General features: G+C 34.1%; 1 protein-coding gene across 1 annotated transcript in view; it reads right to left on the reverse strand.

The window, feature by feature from the left end:
- The window catches only part of APPBP2 (amyloid beta precursor protein binding protein 2), a 51778-nt gene that overhangs the window by 24838 nt on the left and 1255 nt on the right, over nt 1-25685 (reverse strand). The window contains exons 2-4 of the mRNA XM_006177150.3: nt 10342-10430; nt 8168-8319; nt 3636-3759 (exon numbers count right to left, since the gene is read on the reverse strand). Coding sequence (XP_006177212.1) covers nt 3636-3759; nt 8168-8319; nt 10342-10430 — 365 coding nt within the window. The remainder of the gene's footprint in view (nt 1-3635; nt 3760-8167; nt 8320-10341; nt 10431-25685) is intronic.

Genomic DNA, 25685 nt, shown 5'->3' on the forward strand with positions numbered 1-25685 from the left:
TTTCCTCCTTGCAATTTATGAAATGTTATTTAAACTATTCATATGCATCTTAAAACATTTATCTTCATCATCACCAAATGTTTGAGTCATTTAACAGTTTTTCAGAGTAAAACAGCTTCACTTGTTTGAAAACCAGCACTTTTGAGTCTGGTATGATGTCACTAGAAATTTTATACAAAGGTACTAGCAATCATTTGCAAAGCATTAAGACTGTTGGGTTTTCTCATTCTACCCAAGACAAGCAGACATCCATAATCTCCACAACCAAACCAGCTAATGCACCATATTTCAAAGTAATATTAAGAAAGCCAGTTAATAAAGACACCTAACACAGCTATAAGGTTATGACCTCCAAAATAATTCTAAATGTGTTAAGTTCCATTACTTCCTTAAAAAGAAAATTCTACCTCTATAGCTTCCTGATATTGGCACTGGCTGAGTTTTCAGGCTAACATTTCTTTCCAAATAGTACTTTGTTGTTCAAATAATAAACCTGAAATAACATCACATAACATGAGGGACTTTGTAAGGTAACTCTCTTTACTGAAGGATAATTTGGGGGGAGGGGTATTCTTATATTTAATAGTATATGGTAACTGAGAATTTCTGCTTTATGTGATTTCTAAAATTTCCCTTTCATTTCCAGTTTGAAAAAAAAACCTTACTTAAGACATACTACAAATTTAATTTGTTCCTCATTCTCTTTCTATTCCATATGTTACAATATTCACTGCTGACCACTAACACCATCTTCCCCTACCTTGAGATTTCTTATTATTGAACTATTATTTGGTTAGAGAAATTCCTTGACTATTTTCCTCAGATAAAGTACATGGAGACATATTTGGCTTCTATATATTTGAAAATTTTAAATTTTATTGTAAAAGTTGGTGAAGTGTAGTATTTTCTCAGTAACTGAGACACTGCCTTTGTCTCCTAGCTTCTAATTTCTGTTTATTTTTGGATTTCAGAAAACTCACCTGCCTATGACCCAGCGTTCTGTTTCAATCTAGATTCAAGTCTTTTCCCCAAATAGTTCAGGAAATTCCTTTTGTCATTTAAAATCCCTAAAATACGCCAATATAATAATTGTGGTTATTTCTGGGCAGCGGGTTACAGATAATATTTATTTTCTTCTTCACAGTTTTCTGCATGTTTTAAATTTGTTTGGCAACAGGCATGTGCAGAAGCAGAAAAAAAAAAAGCTATTAAATAAAGAACAAGTAAAGGGAACTAGGCAAAGTTTTCAAGAAATACAACAAGGACTGATAAATGGTACCAGGTTAAAAAGAGGACTCTCTGACATTTGCTCTATACTGCTTCCATGCCAGCCCCAGATTAGAAGCTGGTTTTGTGCTATTAAATTTAAAAATACACTCTTACACTGAGCTCAAAGCTCTTGTGATTGGCCAAAGGATTTTATTAGTATCTGTTGTGTAAAACAATCCTTTTCCAATTCAATTAAAAACTAAGTAAGAAAAATTTACTCGTTTTCAAGGAATACTAATACAATACTACAAATTATATTAAATAAGCCCGTAATGACCAAGAATTTGACAAGCACAGCTGTATCAAAGCAAATCTTATTTTGAAATTTCAAATTGTTAAGAACAAAATGTCTAGGCAGTAAGCCCATATTATAAACAGTTTTGTTCCTGGTGCGGATATCTTTCTATTCATACGTGCCTGTTCTGAAGGCAGCTAGAACAGTCATGGTATTGACAGTTACCTATCCAATATTCTCCTCTCCTGCTTCCTTAATGTAGACCCATGAGTTCATCTGGGGCAGCAAAATGAACGATTAAAACTGTTTTGCTCCCCAGACCACTTTACACCATTGGAGGATGTGCAGAATGTGTCCCAGTTTCCTAGTTTCAAGGAGAGGTAATCAAAGAGACAGGGCTAGGCTTCTGCGAAAGCTCTTTTTTCTGACTGGGAGGGGAGGCTGACACAGGTGGTATGAGCCTTTTGGCCCTCTCCTTCCTTGTTAACAGTTGCAAACGATGTGATCTACGTGCTAAAGATGACAAAAATAGGAAAGAGGGGGGAGCCATGGTCCTGTGAGGAAACTAAATCATTTGGTTACATTAAAGCAAAATTAATATCAGAGCCTTAAAATCAGACAGACAGGAGAAGCATTTATCTGGATGAAATAAACCTTCTCATTCTGTGCATAAAAAGCAAGCACATACAGATAAACAATAAGGACCTACTGTATAGCACAGGGAACTATATTCAATATCTTGTAATAACCTATAATGGAAAAGAATCTGAAAAGGAATATATATATGTATATGTATATGACTGAATCACTTTGCTGTACCCCTGAAACTAACAAAATGTTGTAAATCAACTGTATTTCAATAAAAATTTTTAAAAATAAAAATAAGAACTTAAAAAAAGTCAAGCACATTCAAAAGAAAAAATTTTTACCTTTTGATCAAAGACTGCTATAAAAGAGGAATCTACAATGAAATCATACAAAATGGCTTTTCTATTCCAAATTAACTAATTCACATACAAAGAAACATTTAACTAGCCTCTAAAATCCCGTATGGATAGTCTAGTCTCCTATTCCTACAGGGGTAGGACAAGGGGAGGAAAGATGACACAGATTATTTTTATCAGCACTACAAATTATAGGCCCAGATACCAATCCATTTATAGTTTCTATACACTGAGTATTACTAATAATTTATCATAAAATATCTATGGGAAATTACCATAAGCTTCTAAGATATTACTTATAATAAAGTTTCCACATTATAAAATTAACTTCAGGATTTGAAAATCTGTCTAACACAGGTTAAGCCCTGTATAAAATAGGGTAATGATAACCTCAAAAGACTGAGCAGAGAGAGCTTTAGTCAATTTTAGTTTAAATCAACAATGGTTTTACATAGAAGAATCTGTATTCTAGATCTGAAGAGGTTCAGATTTAATTAACTTATCTCTAAGACAGAAAGGAAATATGACCCCTTACTCAATACAAATGGAAGACTATTAATTCAGTAAACTGATCAGACTAGTTAACTTAGGACAAAGATTTTTTTTTTAAATTTATTTTTATCTTCTTTTAGTTTTATAAAGAAATTCTTTTCAAGAAATGTCAAATGAAACGGGGGGATAGAGAGAAAACCTATGTAAAAAGAGTTAAAATTAAATGTTACATGTGCAAAAAAATAAAGACATTTTTTAAAGAAAAGTTATTTATAAGTAAAATATTGGGTTACGTACAATTCTAGAAATGTAAACAGGGGTTAAAAAAAAAAAAAAAAACCTCCCCAAAAAAAAGTGTCTTAGCATCCAGTGCCCAGTACAGTTCCTGGTACATACTAGGCATTTAATAAGTATTTGTTGAATGAATGAACAAACAAGCTCTATGACAAAGCAAAAAGACATATAAAATACACAGTCTGATTCACAACACTCAAATATAAGCTAAAAGTCTACAGCAAGATCACTCTATTTTGGTAATGAAAGGAGGCCAGACTAGTGAAACAGACATATGAATGTCACCTCAGAGGTTTATTCAAATGCTAAAGTATGCTGAGAAGAGCTAAAACTATAAAAGGCACTAATATCATTAAAGCAAGTATAGGATATATATGAATATAGGATCTGTCTCAACTTACCTTACACAACATTCTACTGCACGAAACCAATGAAGCATCTCATCGTGTAGAGTACACAACTGAAGGCAAGACAGAAAAACTTTCTCAGCGTCACTGTACCAGCCTGCATCGGAAAGAAAGCCACCTAAAGGACAAGAAAAACCAAAAATGTTAATTTAGTAAATCACTTGAAAGCTAAAATGACACGTTTACAATGAATATTATCTAAAATGAAAAAAAAAAAACCCTGTAATATTAAAATCCAGTGTTTAGTCTAAAACAGATACTAAAATTTTAAAAAAACCTTCAAACTAGAAAAATTAGATCAAAGTTGAGCCTCTGAATAAGAAGTCAAGAGTTTTAACCCTCTAATAATACTCCATGTCCAAAGAATTGACATTTTCCAGATAATTAGCCACTATGTTTTAGTGATTCTAATATTTTCATCATGCAGCATAAACATAAATAATCCCAAAGAAGATAAAGACATCTGAATAAACTTAATCATCTTAGCATAACAACACGTCTTAGAGGATACACAGGTGAAAGACACAGTAGTGCTTGCTCATCTCATTTTTTTAAACAAAAAACTGCTGTCCTGCAACAGTCCTAATGCACTGGGCATCTGGATATTATTTCCTTAGAATACTGTCCATTTGTTTTTGAGGCTCTTGACCCTAACAGTTTAATACATTTTTTGATAGTGTCAAGTAGTCTACAGTGTCAACAGTATCCAAGTCAGGAAAATACAGTTTGCTCAGACTTGTTTTTACATTTAATCAAAGCTATATATAATCAGGGGGAGGGTACAGCTCAGTGGTAGAGTGCGTGCTTAGCATGCACAAGGTCCTGGGTTCCATCCCCAGTGCCTCCCTTTAAAAAAATTAAATAAATAAACCTAATCATCTACCTCCAGCTTCAAAAAGCTGTATGTAAAATGAAAGGAACATTTTAACTGGAGAGAGGTGTGCTTCAGAACACTTTTTTTCCCTCCCAAATCTGGCATTTGTTATTTCGGGGCCCTCACCCAGTGACTGGAATAATGAGATGATACTGTTCATACTAAGCAACCTCCTACTCATCATCTCCGCATACTGTGCGAGCTGTTAGGCTACCATCTCTCAGCTTCAAACCAACCCTTCTAGACTGTTCTACGACGCTGGGCTAGGACTCTCCAAACCACATTTCTCCTTTGCCAGCGGGCTCCCTGGTAGTCTCCAGCTCCCTGGTAATCTCCGGCTCCCTGGTAATCTCCACCGAAGGAAGGGGAGAGAGAGAAAGGCTGTAAGACTGGAGGAGTAAGGGACGCTCCCTCATACCTTCCGGTTTCTGCCAGAAAGGCCCCTGCGGAGAGCACTGCCCCAGGGTAATGCTTCTTTACTCTGGCAGTAAGCCAATTCCAGCGGCAGTTTTCCAACACCTACAGAACCAGATTCACAGCACCCTCTCAGAGACACTAGCACCAGCCAGTCAGGTACCCCTCCCAAAGGTCAAGAGTCTAGACCCACAGGCCCCTTCTCAGAACTCTGAGGCACTGTACCAGCTGAGCAGCATCCCAGCTCTGTGAGACACCTCCTCAAGCTTCTAAATTTTAATCATTCCAACCCCATCCCTTGGTATCTCAAGCCCTAGGTGTGGCAGCTGATTCTTGCAGGTGCTATGTATAATACCCTAGTGCTGCCTTTTTGTCTCTTCAGTTCTCTAATACCTGGGTAAAAACTCTATAATTAAATTCTACCCCTACAACATGGATGGAACTTGGATCTCGAAAACATTATGTTAAATAAAATAAGCCAATTACAAAGATCATGTATTTTATGAATCCGTTTATATAAAATATTCAGGATAGGTAAATCTACAGAGACAGAAAGCAGACTGATGGCTGCCTAGGGCTGGAGGGGTTAGAAAGAAATGAAGAGTCACTGCTAACGGTTCTTTTCAGGGTGATGACAATGTCCTAAAACTTACTGTAATGATGTTTTCACAACTCTGTGAATGCACTAAAAACCTTTGAATTGTGTGGTATATGAATTACATCTCAATAAAGATGTCATTTTTTTTTAAGTTTCTGCAGTATGTACTTGCAGTATGAAGTTTCTTCACTGTTTCAGTAATTCTAGGATCAAGACTGATAATACAACTGAGTCTGTTAGGACTTGGTTCTATCTCCAAGATATTTCTTCAGTCTAGTTCATTACAATGGCCAGATTGGTTTGAGTGTAGCGGTAACAGAGGATCTCAATGAACACTAGCCTTCTTGCTTTTTATCTTCCTTGATACTAAATAACTCCCACGTAGATTTTTACATGACCATCCAGGATTAAATGGATGTCAATATTAACACTTATCAAGATCATAAACATTCCATTGTTAAGAGACATTCTTTAGTCACAATTCTTTGCTGCAATTTATATTCCATGGGACTATCAAAAGATAAATGCTGAGGGTTCTTTCCAGAAAGGAATATTCTTAAGTTCCTCCAGCAAACTCTCTATGACTACCACAAAAACTTTTTCTAACACTGAAGAAAATGATCAAGAAACTTGTTGGCAAAGAAAGTACATGTGGTACATACCAAAGAGAGAGAGGGAGAAAACATGCACACATTAATGTGAGAAGTTGAAAATGGAAGGTAGTCTTTGATAATGGAACAGTCCTGTATCCTGATGGTATTAGTGGTTATATGCCACCAATGGAATGACTGCACAGAAATCATGGAATCAACTGCACAGAAAAGCACATACACCAACATAAAAAAAAACAAAGAACCCAATTAAAAAATAGGCAGAGGCTCTGAATAGATATTTTTCCAAAAAGAGACACACAGATGGCCAACATATACATGAAAAGATGCTCAACATCACTAATTATCAGGGAAATGCAAATCAAAACCATAATAAGATACTACCACATGCCTGTCAGGACAGCTATCACCAAAAACAGTAAGTGTTGGTGAAGATGTGGAGAAAAGGGAACCCTCATGTACTGTTGGTGGGATTGTAAACTGGTGCAGCCACTATGGAAAACAGTATGGAGGTTGCTCAAAAAATTAAAAATAGAACTGCTACATGATCCAGCAACTTCACTTCTGGGTATTTACCAGGAAAAAGCAAAAACATTACTTCAAAAAGATACATGCACCCTAATGTTCACTGCAGCATTGTTTATAGTAGCCAAGATACGGAAGCAATCTAAATGTCCACTGATAGATGAATGAATGGATAAAGAAGGTGTAAGACATATTTATACGACATATTTATACACATACACAGTGGAGTATTACCTAGCCATAAAAATTTTTAAATTTTGTCACTTGTGACAACACAGATGGATCTAGAGGGTATCATATTAAGTGAAATAAATCAGACAGAGAAAGCACAAACACCATATGATGGCACTTATATGTGGAACCTAAAAACAAACAAACAAACAAAACATAATGAAAACAGACTCACAGACACAGAGAACAAACAGGTGGTTGCCAGAGAAAGAAGGTGGGGTGTGGGGTGAAATAGGTGAAACGGATTAAGAGGTATGAACTTCCAGTTAGAAAAAAATAAGCCACAGGAATGTAATATACAGTATAAGGACCATGGTCAATAACATTGTTATAACTGTGTAATGGGGAATATATTTGTGGCAATCATTCCATAATGTATGCAAATTCCAACACTATGCAGTACACCCGAAACCAACATGGTAGTATGTATCAACTACATTTAAATTTAAAAAAAAAGTTACATACACACACGAATGAGTATACGTAAAACCAATGAAAAGTGAGATAAGGTCTGTAGTGTAGGTAACGGCACTAAACCAGTATCAACTTTCTGGTTTTGATATTGTTTGTGAATCTACAATCATTTCAAAATAAAAATTTTTCTAAAAACAAAGTAAAAAGAAAGGTAGCAATAACTTTAATAAATAATTGCCTAAAACATACTTATCTATGTAGATTTGTAAAAACCATGCTAAAATGTTATGCAAACATTAAACAATATTTTTTTATAGGCACAGCACACAAAACCTTTTCAGAATCCTTTTCCATTTATACTTTCATGATTCTCATAATATGCCCATAAGGAAATGCAGAATTACCCTCATTTTAGAGATGGGAAAACTGAGGTCTCAAAAGGATTAAGTCCCATGTCACAGTATAGAGCAAGCTGAAGAGGTTGGCAGCAGGATGATATGGTAGTTTTGGTTCTGGAATCATAAAGCCATGGGATTCTAAACATAGCTCCACTACGATGTGACTTGAGCAGGTTACTCAACTTTCCGAGTCTGTTTCCTCATTTGTAAAATGCTGTTAATACCATCACATCATTGGAATGTCATGAGGATTTTTTTTAGAAAAACAGCATTTATATGCATAGCATAATGCCTGACACAAAGTTAATGTTCAATGTATCACACCTAGTTCCTCTGGTGTTTTTCTCATAACTTCCTTATGTTGACTTTAGGGATGTCCTGGGAGAATCCTTTAATGCTGGCAGGTTTAATTCTGAGTCATGTCACAGGACAAAACACACCCCTGTTTTATCATTACTTACCTAAAACAAAGCCAACTTGAATGGCTTTTTCCTTCACTGCAGCATCTGATTCTGCTATATATGAGCACCGTCTACTGAATGAGTAGGCCAAGACTGAAGCAACTTTCACACCATGATCCATCAAAGCCTGGAAACAATGATGAAGCAAATGTCTGAAAGAGAAGGAAAAAGTCATTTTTGTTTTTATGAAAGTAACACATTTTGTCCTTTTAGAAAGCACTAACTTGCTTTTTAGAAATAAAAAGATGGAATAAGATAAAAAGCTTTCTGCCTTATGAGTTATGCGGCCGTAATATACAATTTAGCCTAATAGCTTTTACTTAGTGGGTCACTGACTGATCCTGTATGTTAAATTGATGACAATGAAGGATTAAATGAACTTTTAACATGAATTTTAAAAACCAAATTGTTATGTAATTCAACAATGACCCAATTAAAAAATGGGCAATGTATTTGAATAGAGATTTCTCCAAAGAAAACATACAAATGGCCAATAAGCAAAAGAAAAGATGCTTTAACATCATTAGTCATTAGGGAAATGCAAATCACACTCACAATGAGATACCACTTCACACTGTCCAGGATGTGTTATAATAATACTTTTTAAAAAAAAAAAAGTTAAGGCAAGGATATGAAAAAGTTGAAACCCTCAAAGACTGGTAATAGGGATGTAAAATGGTGCAGCTGCTATGGAAAACAATTTAGGGGCTACTCAAAAAGTTAAACCTAGGGTTACCCTAGTTATATATATGTATGTATACACACAAGATAACTGAAAACATATGTCCACACAAAATCTTGCTCGTAAGTGTTCATAGCAGCATTATTTATAATAGCCAAAAGGCAGAAACAACTCAAATGCTCATCAACAGATGACTAGCGAAACAAAACATAGTATATCCATAAAACGGAAAATTATTTAGCCATAAAAAGAAAATAAGTACTGATATAAAAAACAACATGAATGAACTTCAAAAACACTATAAGTAAAATCCAGTCACAAAAGACCATCTACTCTCTGATTCAATTTATATGAAATGTCTATAACAGGTAAACCCAGAGACAGAAAGCAGATTAATGGCAGGCCAGGGACTAGGGGTAGGAGAAAATGGGGAGTGACTGTTAATGGGGACAAGGTTTCTTTCTGGAGTGATGAAAATTTTCTAGAATTAGACAGTAATAGTTGCAAAACCCTATGAATACACTAAAAACTTGTACTGAACTGGACAATTTAAAATGGTGAATTTTATGGTATGTGAACTATCTCAATACGAAAATTGTTTTAAACAGAATTGTAAATAATGAAGTCCCTGCTCTGGACAAGGGGGGAAGTCAAACTACATGCTTTTAGTTTCACAAATGTATTAAACACTTACCAAGGGATTTGGACCTGGTGAAAGATAACCTGAGAGATGAAAGAGAGGTATGCCACTAAATCTTTATAACGGCCATCTTTAGAACTAAATAGAGAAATTCAAATCCCAGAAAGCTAACTTTTTCTTAAAGAACGTTCTTTTAAAAAAGCTTTTCTACAGGCTTATTTTACCAAAATGAAGTTCTCATCTATTATTTTTTTACAGTTTAATTTAAATTAGTCAATGAACCAAGAAGTTTCTCTAGGCTTAGTACACAGGCCAACATTTCAAAAGTATCCCTGAACGGTGGTATCACATTAATTACTTACTTGATTATTTTATCACCCCTTTCTAAAATACAAACTTCATGAAGAAGAGACACTGTAGAACTTATTCACCACTGTAACCTCAGAATCTATAACAATATTTGACATATACTATGCATTCTAAAAAATATATACTTGGTTAATTTGTTGAACAAATGAAACAACTTGGCAATATTCATATTAGAGATTAGCAGTATTTTGTAAAACTGTATTTTTATTTTCCTAGAAATGTAGGTTAGGAAAAAGAAATGGTATTTAGAGCAAATTTAGGGAAGAATGCCAAAGACAACAGCAAACAAAGGCGATGTCACCTACACCCACATATTAACTCCTACTACATAATAGCCACAATGGGGAAAATGAATTCAGTCTCTCTCACTTGATCAAAACAGTATGAATGGACTTAGTGCTACTGAATTGTACATTAAAGGTCACAATAGTAAAGCATGTAGATTATGTACAGTTTACCACAATTGATTCAAAATGAATTTACCTTTTATCCAAAGCTCTCAATACTTTAGCAAAAACTTCCAATTCACAAAATTCACTGCCCAGTTGACATAAGCGTCCCTGTTGGTACAGCTGAAATTAAAAACAAACATAAAAGATAATTTAAATTTTTTAAATTTAATTTCCACTTTATTATATGAATAATCTGATGGACTTAATGTTTGATGAATTTATGAATATTACTCAAAGGTATCATTACATATTAGTAACATCAGGGAAGATACTTATGCTAATAGAAATGTAATGCTGAATTGACAAATCTATATAATTTATATAAAACATTTTAATAGTTGTATACAATAGTTGAAAATATTTGTAAAACAGTAGTATCTGGTACATGCTAAATACTACAAAGTGTCAAATAATTATTTTATTTATTAAACAATGAAAAGTTATATTCAAGAAACTTAAAATTAATCTTTTTTCCTTAAACAAAACTGGATAAAGTAAAATTACCAAAATGATAGTAAAGATAACGTCCAGAAGCCAGACCTGGTCACTATGTCCAATTAGGGCTATTAAGACTGCAGGAGTCTCAGTTCGCTTCCGGGCTGAAACTTCACAAGCAGACTAATAGCAGATCATGCCTAAAGAAATCTAGCACGGCAGGATTTCTAATCATGCCACAATCATTTATTCCTTTTGCCTGGCTTTTAAAATTTTCCATTTAAAATAGTATTTTAATAAATGTGCTAAATGTTTATCCCAAATAATACATGTACACAGTTTTAAAAAAACACCAATGCCCCTCTTTCCCCCGCCTCAACTTCCTCAAGTGTTACTGAATTTATACATCCTATATAAATGCAGCACTTTAGAAGGCAAGAATTCTGTTCTATCAACTCACTTTACATTATAAGCACTTAACACTTAGCTCATTTGACAAAAATATGGGTTTCAGAAAGACGACAGGATCCTACAGTCATTTGCCAAATGGGCCATTTAACTTTGCACAGGGAAAACATACTACAAACTCAGTCAGCAAATTCTTGGGCATAAACCACTAGCATGATGGAGGCCAGCTCAAATTAGGTAGATATGTTAATGCAAGTCAATGACTGCTGTGAAAAATCCATGACTGCTGGAGGGGAGAGAGGACAGGGACCAGGCAGGGGAGGCAGAAATGTTATCTTCACAAAATGACTGGACATTCTTATTAACAACAAACCTTCATAGGGAAAGATTTGCTATTTTTGGAGATGATTATGCTTTCTGCTCTAAAAAATTAAGAGCTTCTGGGAATGCATGATAAAATTCACTACTATCAATCACCATCACATACATTTTGACTATTAACCAATAAAGAATAAGTCAGGGAGACGGGTTGGGTATAGCTCAGTGGTAGAGTGCATGCTTAGCATGCAAAAGGCTCCAGGTTCAATTCCCAGTACTTCCACTCAAATAATAATAATTTTTAAAAGAAATTTTTAAAAGAAAATAGAGAACTTAAAAAAAAAAAAGAGTAACTCAGGGAAAATAAAGCTGAAAATTTACAATCAAATCCCTATTTGGGGCTTACCAAGGTGATAAATTTCTGATTTGGGGCAGAAAAACAAATGCAGTTATCAAAATAAATACATACCCATACTCTAAGAACAATATAGGACAAAAAACCTTAGCTTCTTACCAAAATAACTCATTAGCAAACTTAAGGCTTAGAATTTTTTTTTGAGAGAAGAAATGAAAAGTTGTACATTTTTTTTTTGCCTGTACTCACTAGTCAAACAAAGACAATTAAACTTTGTATGCTCTACAACTCACAGTATCCCTTTAATACTGAAAATTCCCTACCAAATACGATTTGAAACTAAAATTTAGGAAAGTAGTTACCTTTGCTACAATTTTAAATATATTATGCCCTATTAACACAAGCTTCCCCCACCCCCCCCACCCCAGCTGTTCAATTTTTCTAACTAAAAATTATGGGTCCACATTTAAATTCTGGGGAAAGAGTAATCACTTAACTGTTTCATATAATCCTTACCCATATATCAACTACACTTCAATTTAAAAAAATTTAAAAACATCCTTACCAGGCATATCCCCCAAAATACAAATTTATATATTTTATGAATTGGATTTTTGAATATTGATCCAGAATAAAAACAGCATTTAATCCTTACAGAAATCTTGTATGTATGTGCCAGGCAATGTTAAGTGCCTTTTGTAAGCAACTCATTCTGTGCTTCTACAGAAGAGGAAACTGAGGCATATAAAGTTAAATAACCACTCAAAATCATACAATTAAAAAGCGGCAAAGCAATAATCTGGCTTCAGGCAGTCTGTTCTTACATTCATGTTCTTAATAACTTACACTATAGTGCTTTTCAAAGATATTAAATCAGAAACTAAGAGTAAAAAATGGGCAATTTAAAGCATTTTATAGAAATAATAGATTAATCTCTTCATAGATTCATATACCTTAGGTAGAAGAGCTTAGAAGAAAACTGAGGCTCCAGGTTCTTTGGTAATGATTCTCATCAGACTTTTAAAAATTTAACTTATTTTAGTTCATTATTACATAATGTGTTTAATATTAGATTCTGCACCCACTGGGTAATGAGGCTATTAAAGGACTAGCAACTACTTTTAGCTATTGGTACCTTAAGGAAAATAAGAAAAAACAAGTTTATTTTTAGAAGTAGGTAAATTATCTCTCAACAGATATGAAAACAGACAATAAAATACAATTAAAACAATACTGTACAGATATGAAGACAGACCAATCAATGGAACAAAATGCAAAGTTCAAAAATGTATGTAAAAAGTTAACACATGATAAAGGAAGCATTTTAACATCACTGAAAGAAAGAAAAAATTAGTTAATAGTGTAAAAATGGGGAAACAAAGTAAGGTACCTCCTGATAAAATATAAATTCCAGACTTATCAAAGTTTTAAATATTAAACAATAAAATCATAGCAGTGTTAAAAGCTACCTGGTAACACTGCCTTTCTAAGCATTATATACACTACAGGCAAAAATCGTAAGTAAAGAAGAGATACATGATTACATAAACACCTAAAATGTCCATGAATGTAAAATACTGTAAATAAAAATTTAAAAATACAACAAAAGTAAAGTATTAGTAATGTACCTGTGTAAGATTTAGTATCTTTAATACACAAAGGGGTGAAACTCCCACTGATGCTTTAGAAGCAAGGGCTTTCAGAAACTAAAGCAAAAACCTTACAGAAACTGAAGACAGCTATTTCAAGAACAATGCAAGACAGCCCCAAACCCAGAGAACTCTACGGGAGATAAAGATGGGGTAAAAGCCTTTCTTAACATTAACCAAGGGATTCTGAATTGATATGGCTGCCTTCTCAGCCAATTCGAAATCACCACAGGCTGAGGGAACAGCTTAGTGTTAATATCAAATTAGCACACAAGATAATCGAGGCTAATTCCCAACAACAAAAACTCAGGTTTAGAAAAAGATGTAAAGGAAATTGAGGGGATGAGGGGTATAGCTCAGCGGTAGAGCGCGTGCTTGGCATGCACAAGGTCCTGGGTTCAATCCCCAATGCCTCTGTCAAGGGGGGAGGGGGGGGAAGAAATCGAGTCCAAAAGTATGGTTTAAGAATACCTATGAAAAGTCTCTGTCTCTGTCTCTCTCTCCCTACTCCTTCCTCCCTCCCTCCCTCTGAGAGGTATCTCACTCATGTTTGGAACTGTTACTTTTCTCTTTCAGAGTCATTAAATAGCAAAAATCTTCAGAAATGAAAAGGAATTATCAAGGGAAAATTACCATGGTATATAAAATGAACAAGTTTCAAAAAGTGTGAGTAATATAATTCCTTTTTTGTTCTTAAGTTGTATACCTACCATTATACACACACATTTTTAAAAAACCTGGAATGACAGTCAACAAAAAGTACATCTGTGGTATAGAATTTCTCTCACATCTTTCACCTGGATTACTTATTGCAAATGTTTGGTAGAACTGGTCTCTCCATTATCACTCTTGGCCCGCCCCCTCTAATCAACTGTCCATACAGCAGCCTGAATGAATTTTTGAAAAAGTAAATCATTTCATGCCACTCCTTGTTTAAAAGCTTTTAATAGCACCCTCAACGTGCACATAATTCAAAATTTTTAATGTGGCCTACAAGTCATCCGGCTCCTGCCTATCGTTTAAACCTCATCTTTCACCATTCTTTCCCCCTGTTCCCACATTAGCTTTCCTTTAGCGCTATCCCACCGCACGACTTCGTGCATAGGTGCTGCTGCCTCCACATGAAGCACTGGTTCTAGGATCCTTTGCCTGGCTAATTTGTAACTCATTCTAATGGTCTCAGCTAGTATGTCACTTCCTCATAGAGATTTTCCCTAGACTCCTCAATTTAAATTCTGTTCCCTGTTCTACTTTCTCACGACATACTGTATTTTTCATCCACAGGTGCATCAAGACATGCATACACACATTCACTTGAGTGATAATTTGTTAAACATGTCACTCCATCATACTCCACACTCTATGAGGTGACCACTGTCACCACTGTATTTCCAACACCAAGCACAGTGACTAGCATTAGATATACATTCAATATTTCCTGAATGCATAATCCAAATTGGTAGCATTCTACTCTGGATAGAACTCAGAACCTTAGAAGAAACAAAAAAGTCAAGACATACTTTATACCTCTGCAGTTTACCATCAAAGAATCAAGTATTTAATATTGTTATTCTACAATTATTTACTAAAACTGCCCAAATTCATCTATGAATGTGACACTGAAGAAAAAACCCCGATTTCATAATTATTTATTATCTCCCTAGTCAGACTGCACACACCCTTAAGAGATACATCAAACAGGCTCATGTCCTGTTCTCTACAGTACTGACACAGTGCCCATAGAATAAATTCTGAGAACAAATTTGAATGCAAACTTTAAACTAGAGTCATGAAGAACATAAAGGGCCAGCTAAATGCAAAAATCAAGAACAAATTCTAAATAACAGTTGCTTATAGACAAAAATAGGTGTTACCTAATTTAACATCTAATCTTTTACCAAATACCCTGGTATATATATTCACTACATGAAACTCCCAGCTTAGTGAACCTGTTTAATCTTTGTGATTTTAACATCTAAGGCAAGAATATTACAACTAGGAACATCCTACTTAATTGTTTTTTTAACTTAATAAATACCAAACTGTACTAGGATTGAGGGATAAAGTGGTAACTATGGTCACCACAGGAATACAAAGACAGTAAGAACTGTTCAGTGATTTTAAAAATTTAGAAGCTGTCAAAGCAGAAAAATAAATAATGTTCAGATCAGATTATACAGTGAAGATAGGCAGAGTGTTTTAGGAACCCAACTAAAATACCTAATCCAAGGAAGAACTTCAGCCGAGTTTTGAAGAGGAATGGGAATAAAGTTTCTGGCAATATGGCAGAGAGCACAGATAAACAGATAAAAACCTTCCAGCCCCTTTCCAAATACAGAGTAATGCTGGATAAACATGTCACAGTATAACTTTTGGATAAACAGCCAAGTTTGAAATCAAGAGCAAAACTCCACAGCTGCCAAAAATTAAGAAGACACAAACTTAAAAACAGCTGGGAAGGAAGGAAAACAGAGTAGTTTTATACCTCTGAACAGTTGTGGACCAGAGCGCAAAGACCAGATAGGAAGGAGCCCAGGAAGCAGATCCCTGTAAGCAAAGGGACCTGGTGCTGAACTAACTGCCTAAAGCCAGGAATAAAAAAGATCCAGAACATCTCCCACAGCCTTAGCAAAAAGTCCGCTGTGAAAAACTGAAACCCCCAGCCTAGGACACATGTAAGTATACAGTCCAAGTTCATACTACCTAGCCTATTTACAGATCCCAAACCCAGAATCTGGCTTTAAAAACTGGTCTGAAACCAATGAAACCCATGGAAGTGCCCACAAGGTCAAAGGCTAAAATATCTACAAGGGATGATGAAAAACGTTTTATATGCTGATCACTGGAATCTCCACCATGGAAAACTCTGTAGTACCTACAGGAAAAAGGATCCTGTTTCTCCAACAAGTAAGTTGCAAAGACAAAAAAACAGATGGAAACTACAGATCAAGAGAGACTTCAAGAGATAAATCAACTAACAGCCAAAATACAGATCTTATCTGGATCATGATCCAAACAAGCAAACTGTAAAAATATATACACATTTAACCTTTAAAACAAATGAAAATTTGAATGACTGGATATTTAGTTACAATAAGGAATTACTGTTAATTTTTCTTAGGTGTTGTAATAGTATGGTGGCAACTAAAATATTTACAGATGAAATCATATGATGTCTAAATCTGCTTCCAAATACTACAGAAAGAGGAATGTGAAGAATAGATTCAGCAGTAAGACTGGCCAAGAACTGGTAACTGTTAAAGCTTGGCAATGTACACACGGAGGTCCATTATTCTATTCCACCTACTTCTGTTTAATTTTTTACATAATGAAGTGTTTGTTTTTTTTGTTTTTTTTTTCAATAATGTATCTGGGGAAGAGTATAGCTCAGTGGTAGAGTGCATGCCTAGCACGCACAAGATCCTGGGGTTCAATCCCCGGTACCTCCACCAAAAGTAATAAATAAACCTAATTACTTCCCCTCTCCAAAAAAAAAGAATGATCCTTTAAAAACAATAATGCATGTGTTATCTCTAAATAAATGTATCATTTACCTCTAAATAAAAGTAGTAATATTTTGTTTTAACAGACATAAGATACATTTATTCTTGTTCTCTCATCTCAAAATTCATTTGAAACGCAGCTCTGAAAAAATTCACTATGGAATGTAACTTGGTATTCCTTCCTTTAGTCTCATATTACATTATATATTACATTTAATGTCCTTTATCTGTTATTTTACTGCATTGTGATCTAAGATTATACATTTTTGGATTAAAGCAAGTACCACAGAAATACTTTAATGTAATGTGCACTTAAAAAATAAATGCTTTCTTCTGGAGGTAAACCAACATTTAAATTTCTTGCTTCTTGTAACATTTTCACTTCTCAGCTGCTCTACACTCACTGGTTTTATGTCACACTTAGAAAAAAAATACAACTGACCAACATATGATTATTTGTATCTTGCAGGACAAAGTGTTTTGCTTATTGGTAAGTAAGCCAAAAGCTTAAGTCGTCATGTTCACATTACTTAAATGCACAAGAAACAGCTAACACTCAAATGGGAGGGCAACACTTTCCTAACTTTTAAATATGTTGTCCACATATAAAGATAGTACTAGATCCATCATCCAGTGAATAAGAAATTAATAGTTTTTCCCCCAATCATTAGAAGAATGAACTTATGCCTAATATTCAGATTCTGTCTCTCACTTGACAGGTCAATGGCATAATTTTCAAGATAGCATGATTGTGTTAATAGTGGAAGATACTACCATGATACAAATGGAAAGTCAAAACAAAAACTAGTCAGATGTAAAATCTAACCAACAGTGATAACCAGCCATATATAACTAAATACGTATTAGTGATCTCTGTATTTGGGTAAGAAGTGTCTTAACATGACGGCACATTTCTTTTTGGCCCTCTTTTCTTACTGGTTTGAGGAGTTCTGAGTATGCTTCATAAACTTTAATTCTCCATTATGTAAATTAAAAGCTTTTTTTTTTCATTACACATCTTTAAATTATTCAACTTGGTTCCAAGATACAGGACTTAGAGAGAAATAGTATCTTTAAAGCTCTGAATCTTCCAGTCTAGGAAGAAAATATGTTTCTTCTACACTTACTGAAGACTTTTAAATCTCTGTACACCTTTTTGGATTTACTCCATGGCATGCCTTCCTTTGACAAGTAAAATACATTCTTTCCCAAACTGTGTGTAGAAAAATTATTGAGTTTTTAATTATAAATGTATAATCATCCCTCTTACTGAATTATCTTATTGCTATAATTTTTCAGTAAACTTTGCTGGACTTTTCTTTATTCTAACTGCATTGGTCAGCACTTCAAGAATGTTAAACATGTAGTATACAGCTCCGGAAATAAGTCTGAAATTCTTTACTTAAAAAAAATTAATGAAACTAATAATAGAAAATATCTTACTATAGTCCTGATTTTAATCAGAATGCTTTTAAGTGTTTCACCAATAAGCATTTTTGCTTAGATATGTTTATTACCTTTTAATTAGGTGTATGTTTATAATGTCAATCTGTATTCCTTTATTAAAAAGTCTAGTGGAAGAGATGTAAGATTTTTACATTATGACAGTACTCTTCCTCTGTCCTATTAATATAATGAACTACACTAACAGATTTGCTGATTTGCATTTACTATCATTTTATCTAGAATTTTTGCCTCATAGTTCACAAATGAGGTTCTCCAGAGACTTTTTGTTGCTCTTTTTACGTTTAGGTATCAGTGTTATGTTAACCTCTCTTTCTTTTTTCAATTGGAAAGAATTAGGTTGGTCTGGAACAAACTAAGTATCTTTGATTATACTGTTCTTTGAATATACCCAAGAAACTGTCTAAAATTGGTGGGAGTTTTGTTTGTTTGCTGAGGGAGGTAACAAGAGGACAAAAGGAGAAGTATAATCTCTCAATTTCTTTTACGGTTTTAGTGTATCAACTTCTCTCTTCGGGTCATTTGTACTTTCTTAGAAACTCAGCTTCATTAAGGTTTTCAGACCCATTAGCAGAGAATTATAAAAGCTATTCTACATCTAAAGAAGCTATTCTACCAATTAAAAAGCTATCTTCCTCCTTTTCATTTTATCTATGATTGTTTTCTTACTTTCTCATTCCTAATTTTGAGAGTATACGCTTTAGCTCACGTTTGCGGATTTGGCTAGCTAGTCAAATTAACTACTTAATTAGTTGAATTATCTATTTTTCTTTTAAACCAATCACCTGGATTTATTTTTTAGTCACACTAATATTTCCAGTATCAGTTTTTAGGCTATTTCCCCTCTTAGTAAATAACCCAGATATCTTATTCTTAAAAATTCAGTTTTACTTCTTTTCTATATCAAAATAATACTCATAAAAACCCAAGCAACATAAAATAGAGAATATATGTACAAAGTTTAAATTGACTACAATCCTACCCCTTGACTAAACACTATTAAAGTTTTGTCTTCCTCTAGATTCTTTTTTTCAACACATACATAAATGCACACATATATTCCCCCATTTGAGAACAACAAACACAATTGTTATTCATACTACTTTATAACAATGATTTTATTCTTTCCGTTTGCTGTGCTCTGGCATCTCTACCCCAATATACACAGCACTCTCATTCTTTCTAACTGCAGTAAGATATTCCATTCCTGATTGATTAGCATATTGTTGTTTCCAATTTTGCCATCATAAACAATACTGTACTGAACATCCCTAAATAGAATTTTATGCACACTCAACAAGAATTCCTGTTGAAAAAAAAAATTTAATGGTATTGTGGGTTAAAGGGTATGAGTGATTTGAATCATTAAACCATGACAATCTGGTGATGGATATTAATTTTTAAACCTTTTTATTTAAGTATAACGTACATATATATACATATAGGTGAGTACATAACTCATACTTAAAATGTAAAGCTCTAAGAGGTACAAACTGCTATGTATAAAATAAGCTACATGGATATACTGTTCAACATGGGGAATATGGCCAATATTTTATAACTACAAACGCAGTATAACCTTTAAAAATTGTGAACCACTATACTGTACATCTGTAACTTACATAATACTGTGTATTAACTATACTTCAATTAAAAATGTATAATACAGAAGAAAAATAAAATGTAAAGTTCAACAAATTTTCACAAAGCAAACACACCCATAACCAACATGCAGATTATGAAACAGTATTATCAGAATCCCAGACATCTGCCCTTGTCCCCCTGCTTCGACACGATCTTCCAAGGGTAACCTCTCTTGATTTGTAACACTTTTGATTCATTCTGCCTGTTTTTGAAATTTATAAAAATGGAATCATACACTATATATCCACATTTCCCAAATTGCAACAAGGTGCCCTGGGGCACTCCAATATATTTTAAGTTTGAAGGAAACAACATTCAACATCTGTATTATATCATGCCAAATACTAGGTTGCTGGATTCCTTTCAATGATGTCTTCTCTTTGTGAAGCAGCATTTTCAGAGGTTGCTATGATAAAAATAATGTGCAAAAATCTTTATGGGACAGAAAATGAGAATGGTGGTGTCCAGTCTGACTTCAGAATTTGAGAACTATAATGCTCAACATACATATCCCATTAGTAAGTAATTGCGGTTATTTAAGAATGAAGTAAAATACTTCTTTCTCTTTCAATTTTTGTGCATTATTCTTTTAATGGCTCTTAAGTTGTTGGGATACAAGTATTGTTAGTACCTAACTACTTAATGAACAGAACTGTTAGGTATTTCTTTTGGCCTAAAGGTGCTGTGAAGGGAGAAAGTCTCGGAGCTTCTGGTATATACTCCTATGACTGATTTCTTCCACTATCATTTGTAAGATTATTGTTTCTAACAGTTGCAATTCATTCATTTTCATCATAAAATGTTCCACTATACAACTATTCCACAATTTATTTATAAATTCTCCAATGGATTGGCATTGGGATAGTTTCCACTTTTTGGTTATTATGAGTAGTGTTGCTATGAACGTTCTTAAGTGTATATATCTTGATGAGGAATTACTGGGTTATAGGGTATATATACATTCAATTTTAGTAGATAATGCTAATTTTCCAAAATGGTACATCAATTTACACTCCCACTATGAGAGTTCTGATTGCTCCATATCCTTACCAACACCTTTTTCTTTTTCATTTGGTCATTCAGAGGAAAGTACAGTATGGCAGGAATTTCCCTGAAGAAAAATGCCGTTGAGCATCTTTCCAAATGTTTGATTGACCCCTGAATATCCTCTTTTGGGATATCTACTGAAGTTCTTTCCCTATTTAAAATAATTTTTTTTCTTAATTTCTAGTTCTTTACATGCAAGATGACTCTTTTGTCAGATACATATGCTGGAACTGTCTTCTCCCACTCTGTGGCTTGGCTTTTTATTCTTTTAATGGTATCTTTTGATGAATAGATGTTCTTGATCTTAACAAAGTCCAATTTATCAAATTATCCTTATATTTAGCTCATTTTCTATCCTATTTAATAAATCTTTGTAGACATAGTGAAACTTTTTTCCTAAAAAACTATTTTTCACATTTAGATCAGCAATCTACACAAAAATGTTAATTTTCTATGATGTAAGGTAAGATCATGATAATTTTCCCCCTAATAAATTGACCAATACCAGTGATTTGATCTTCCGTTCCCCTGTACTGCTGTGTCACTTTTATCATAAATCAGGTGACAGTATACACGTGTCAAGTCTGTTTCCGGACTCTCCGTTCTGTTCCATTGGTCTATTTGTCTACCCATGTCCCAGTACCATATTATCTTAATTGTTACAGTTTGATATTTGATGGTGTAAGTCCTCCAGATTTTCTTTTTCATGACTTACTTAGCTTGACATTGCATTTCTTTTAAGCACCTTTTGATGTTTACTGGCCATTCATATTTTCCTCCATTATGAGCTAGCTGTTCACATCTAGAAATGAGCTGGTTGTCCTTCACATACTGATTAGTAATAGATCTTTCTGTATTAGGAAATTCACCCCTTACCTAACAAATGTTGCAACTTGCAGTCTTTTTAAAAACATGCTTATAACTTTTTCCCTATTTTTTAATGTATTTGAAAGCATCGACTTCTTTTTTCCTGCTGGTTTTTGGTTTCATGCTTTGAAAAGCCTTCTCTAAGCCAAGATGGCATCACAGTGCTGGCAAGATGAGTAACAGAGGACTTCACCTTTCACATTATTTATTTGTATAATGTTTGACATTTTTAAAATTTGTAAATTACCCTAAAAATAATTTCTTTAAAGAACAATTTCAGTCATTTCCCACTGCAAGATACTGACCCAATAATTTATTCTGATACTTCTATGATTTCATGTGTCACACTTAAATCTTTAATTCACCTGAAATTCATTTTGGTTTATAGTGTGAAGTAGAGGTCAATTTTCCCTCCATTTATTTAAAATACAGCACTGTCTCATAACTTTATTATATAATAAATTTTTTTAATTTAGGGTTTTTTTTTAAGGGGGGAGGATTAGGTTTATTTATTTATTTTTAGAGGAGGTGCTGGGGATTGAACCCAGGACCTCCTGTATGCCACACATGCACTCTACCACTTGAGCTATATAGTCCCCCAACAAATTCTTAAATATGCATTGGTTTCTATCTATACTGTCTAATACGTTCTATAAATCATTTTCCCTCTGCTATTCTTGTGCCAATACTATATGTTTTAAAATACATAGCTTTCTAATATACTCAACTATCCTAAGTATTGTACATCTTAAAATTTTTCTTGGCTCATTTATTTTCATGTAATTAATTCCTCCATATACACTTCATATTTAATCAGTTTCCTATACCCAGTGAAACTCTGAGATTCTGGATTCAAGTTGTAATAAATTCACAGCTCAAACTGAAATGAATTGACATATTTATAACATTATCTTCACATCCAGACACACGGTATGGTTGGCTATTTGTGTTCTTTTATGCCCTACCCTCTCCTGAAGCTTTTGCTCTCAGTTTATCAATCCTAAGAGTTTTTTTATGTGAAGAGAGTATTAACTCTCTGGCTGTCAAACATGTTGCAAGAATTTTTTTTCAACTTGCTACCAGCCAATTTAAAAAGACTATCAGAATAACAGTTGAGGCGTATATAAGAATTAGGAATAAACACAGAAAAAGAAAAAATTAATTCAGTTCAATACTAAATCAGGTATTAATTTATGGTTTTTGAGCATGAGACTTATAACAATTTTTTAAAACCCCAAACTAAATATAACACATTACTGAAAAACTTCACCTGGTCAAAAGCTTAACTCTATGGCAAACTCTGTTATTGGAAGAGGACACAAAACAGACCATTCAGCAGTTACAATAAAAAGAAAAGATCATAAACTTCATTCTTTTGAAGAACCCAGCCCTTCACTCCACTTGCTTTCACTTGGCATACAACTTTACAATTGTTTCTATTCACTTAATCCATTTCTATACCTAAACCGTTGAATGCCCTTGGAGAAAAATCATTCTGATTCCAAGACATTCTGTAGGGTACTGTTTTATTGAACCATCTGTTCCTCCTGTCAATTTTACAAAACCATATTTTTAGTGAGCTTCCCTTTGTCTATATACCTGAGCAGCCATTTCCAACTTCTGTTTAGCCTTCCTACCCAAAAGTCACCACTCCTACCACTTACTGTCAGCAGATGATCTTACCTCCTAATTTCTAACAACCATTCTTTACAAATTTACCTATGTTATGTCTTTTATGTCTTTTAACTCCTTCCATCTGATCTTAGAGGGAAGAAGTATTCTTTCCCCAACTCCAATTTCAGACTGATACCTTAATTTCATGGTGAAGAAAGGGACAAGGCTCATTAATTAATGCTCCTACTCAGGGACTCTGCCCCATAATTTATTTCCCACCTCACGTATATTCAACCTCTCATTCTGTTTTGGTTTCTGTCATTTAGCCAATAAATATATTTTAACATCTTTCATTCTTAAACAACAATAAAAACTTCCACATTTTACCCTTTCTACATACCAATACCTCTCTCCCTTCCCTTCTTAGGGAGCAGTCAGCATGACTACTTCTTCACCTCCCACGCACTCCATAACCCCATCTCCTAAAGTTTTATGACTGTGACTTCACCTGAAGCTACTGGCAAAAATTAACATAGTGACACTGGACTATGGTGAATCGAGATGGGGCAATTTTTAATGGCACAAACACTATACTTTTATCTATGACTATACCTACTGATGAAAGTTGGGACAGCTGGAAGGATCTGATTAAGAGTTTCTCCCTGGCTCTAAACTGGAGAAAATTAGAAACTATAAACAATAAGCCTCTTAAAATTTTCACAAATTGGGCAAGAAATGAGTATCACATATTCATATGTATTAAAATATTTAAGAAGTATCTTATATTTATGTGGTGAAACAATGCTTAAAAGCAAGAAAAATTCCTTCTTATATTTCTATTAGGCGAAAAAACTGAGGTCCAGGGATTGACTTTCACTTTACCTACTTTGACAAAATCAAATAAAAAATTAGTTCTATAATGTCTTTCATTAAAATAACTTACCAACTCAAGATGCAAAATCTTTCTAAGCAAGAAAGCAAGGTACACAGGAACCAAATACTAGGTATGAGACCTTGACTTAAATTATTTAACTTTCTCACCTATAAAACAGGGTTATACCCCACTTCACAGTTTAATTGTACTAAACAAGATAAATGTGTAAAATCATTTACAGTTTCAGGCACATGTTAAATACCTTCCTTCACCTTAGCACAGTGCCATATTCCTGACATACAACTATCAAGGAGTAACAGTGTACCAAAAAAGAAGCCATATTAAAACTTTGTGGACTCTGTGAAACAGAAAATGTGGCAAAAGCACCATATGTTCAGACTCACTAATAATAATCTTCAAATGAAAAGCTTCAATTGGAAGCGAAAGTTACTAAAAGATATCTAAGTACTTTCTGGGGATTCAATCGCCAAATGTACTTTGATTAAATTCCCAATGATTTTCTCTAAAAAGTGTAAAAGATTACTTAAATGGATAGGGTTAGCAAACACACAAAGCTGCAATTTCCCAGGCTGAGAAAGAAATTCAACTCATCCTTCCTGGGAGGAATGAATCTCAAATATACAAAATTTCCTTAGACACAAAAGTAAGTCAATGTATCAAAGGGATTTGGAATGAAGGGAGATTATTCTCTAATCTTCCCTTCCCCCAAGTTAATAATATAAATGGCCAAAATGAATATTCTCCAAATATCTAAGGGAAAAAAATTTGTCAGACTGGTGTAGAGCAGCTGGATTTAGTAGAATGCACCAAGCCAGCTGCTTTCTGAAAAAATATTCGGGGGTGGAGAAAGCCGGCAATCTTCCCAATGAAGCAACTGCCATAAAACACCCTACATATACAAGAACATATACATCTGTTAAATATCAGTTTACAATGTTCCACCCAAATTACAAATCAAGATGAAGTATTCAGATCTAAAAAAAATTAATTATATTTTACTTCTGGTCAACTTTTGCATGGGTTACTACTGGAGAACAGAAGTTATCCACGCCGATTCAAGGCGAAGAGGAGTGAATAATAAGTCCACTGTTCAACATTCAAATGTGGGAGAGAGGAAAAGGGAGGCTCCGAGTCCATAAAGTTCTCCTCCCTCTCTAAACACTGCAAAACTGTCCA

The sequence above is a fragment of the Camelus ferus genome, chromosome 16 (genome assembly GCF_009834535.1).
Source record: "Camelus ferus isolate YT-003-E chromosome 16, BCGSAC_Cfer_1.0, whole genome shotgun sequence".
Classification (NCBI taxonomy): Eukaryota; Metazoa; Chordata; class Mammalia; order Artiodactyla; family Camelidae; genus Camelus; species Camelus ferus.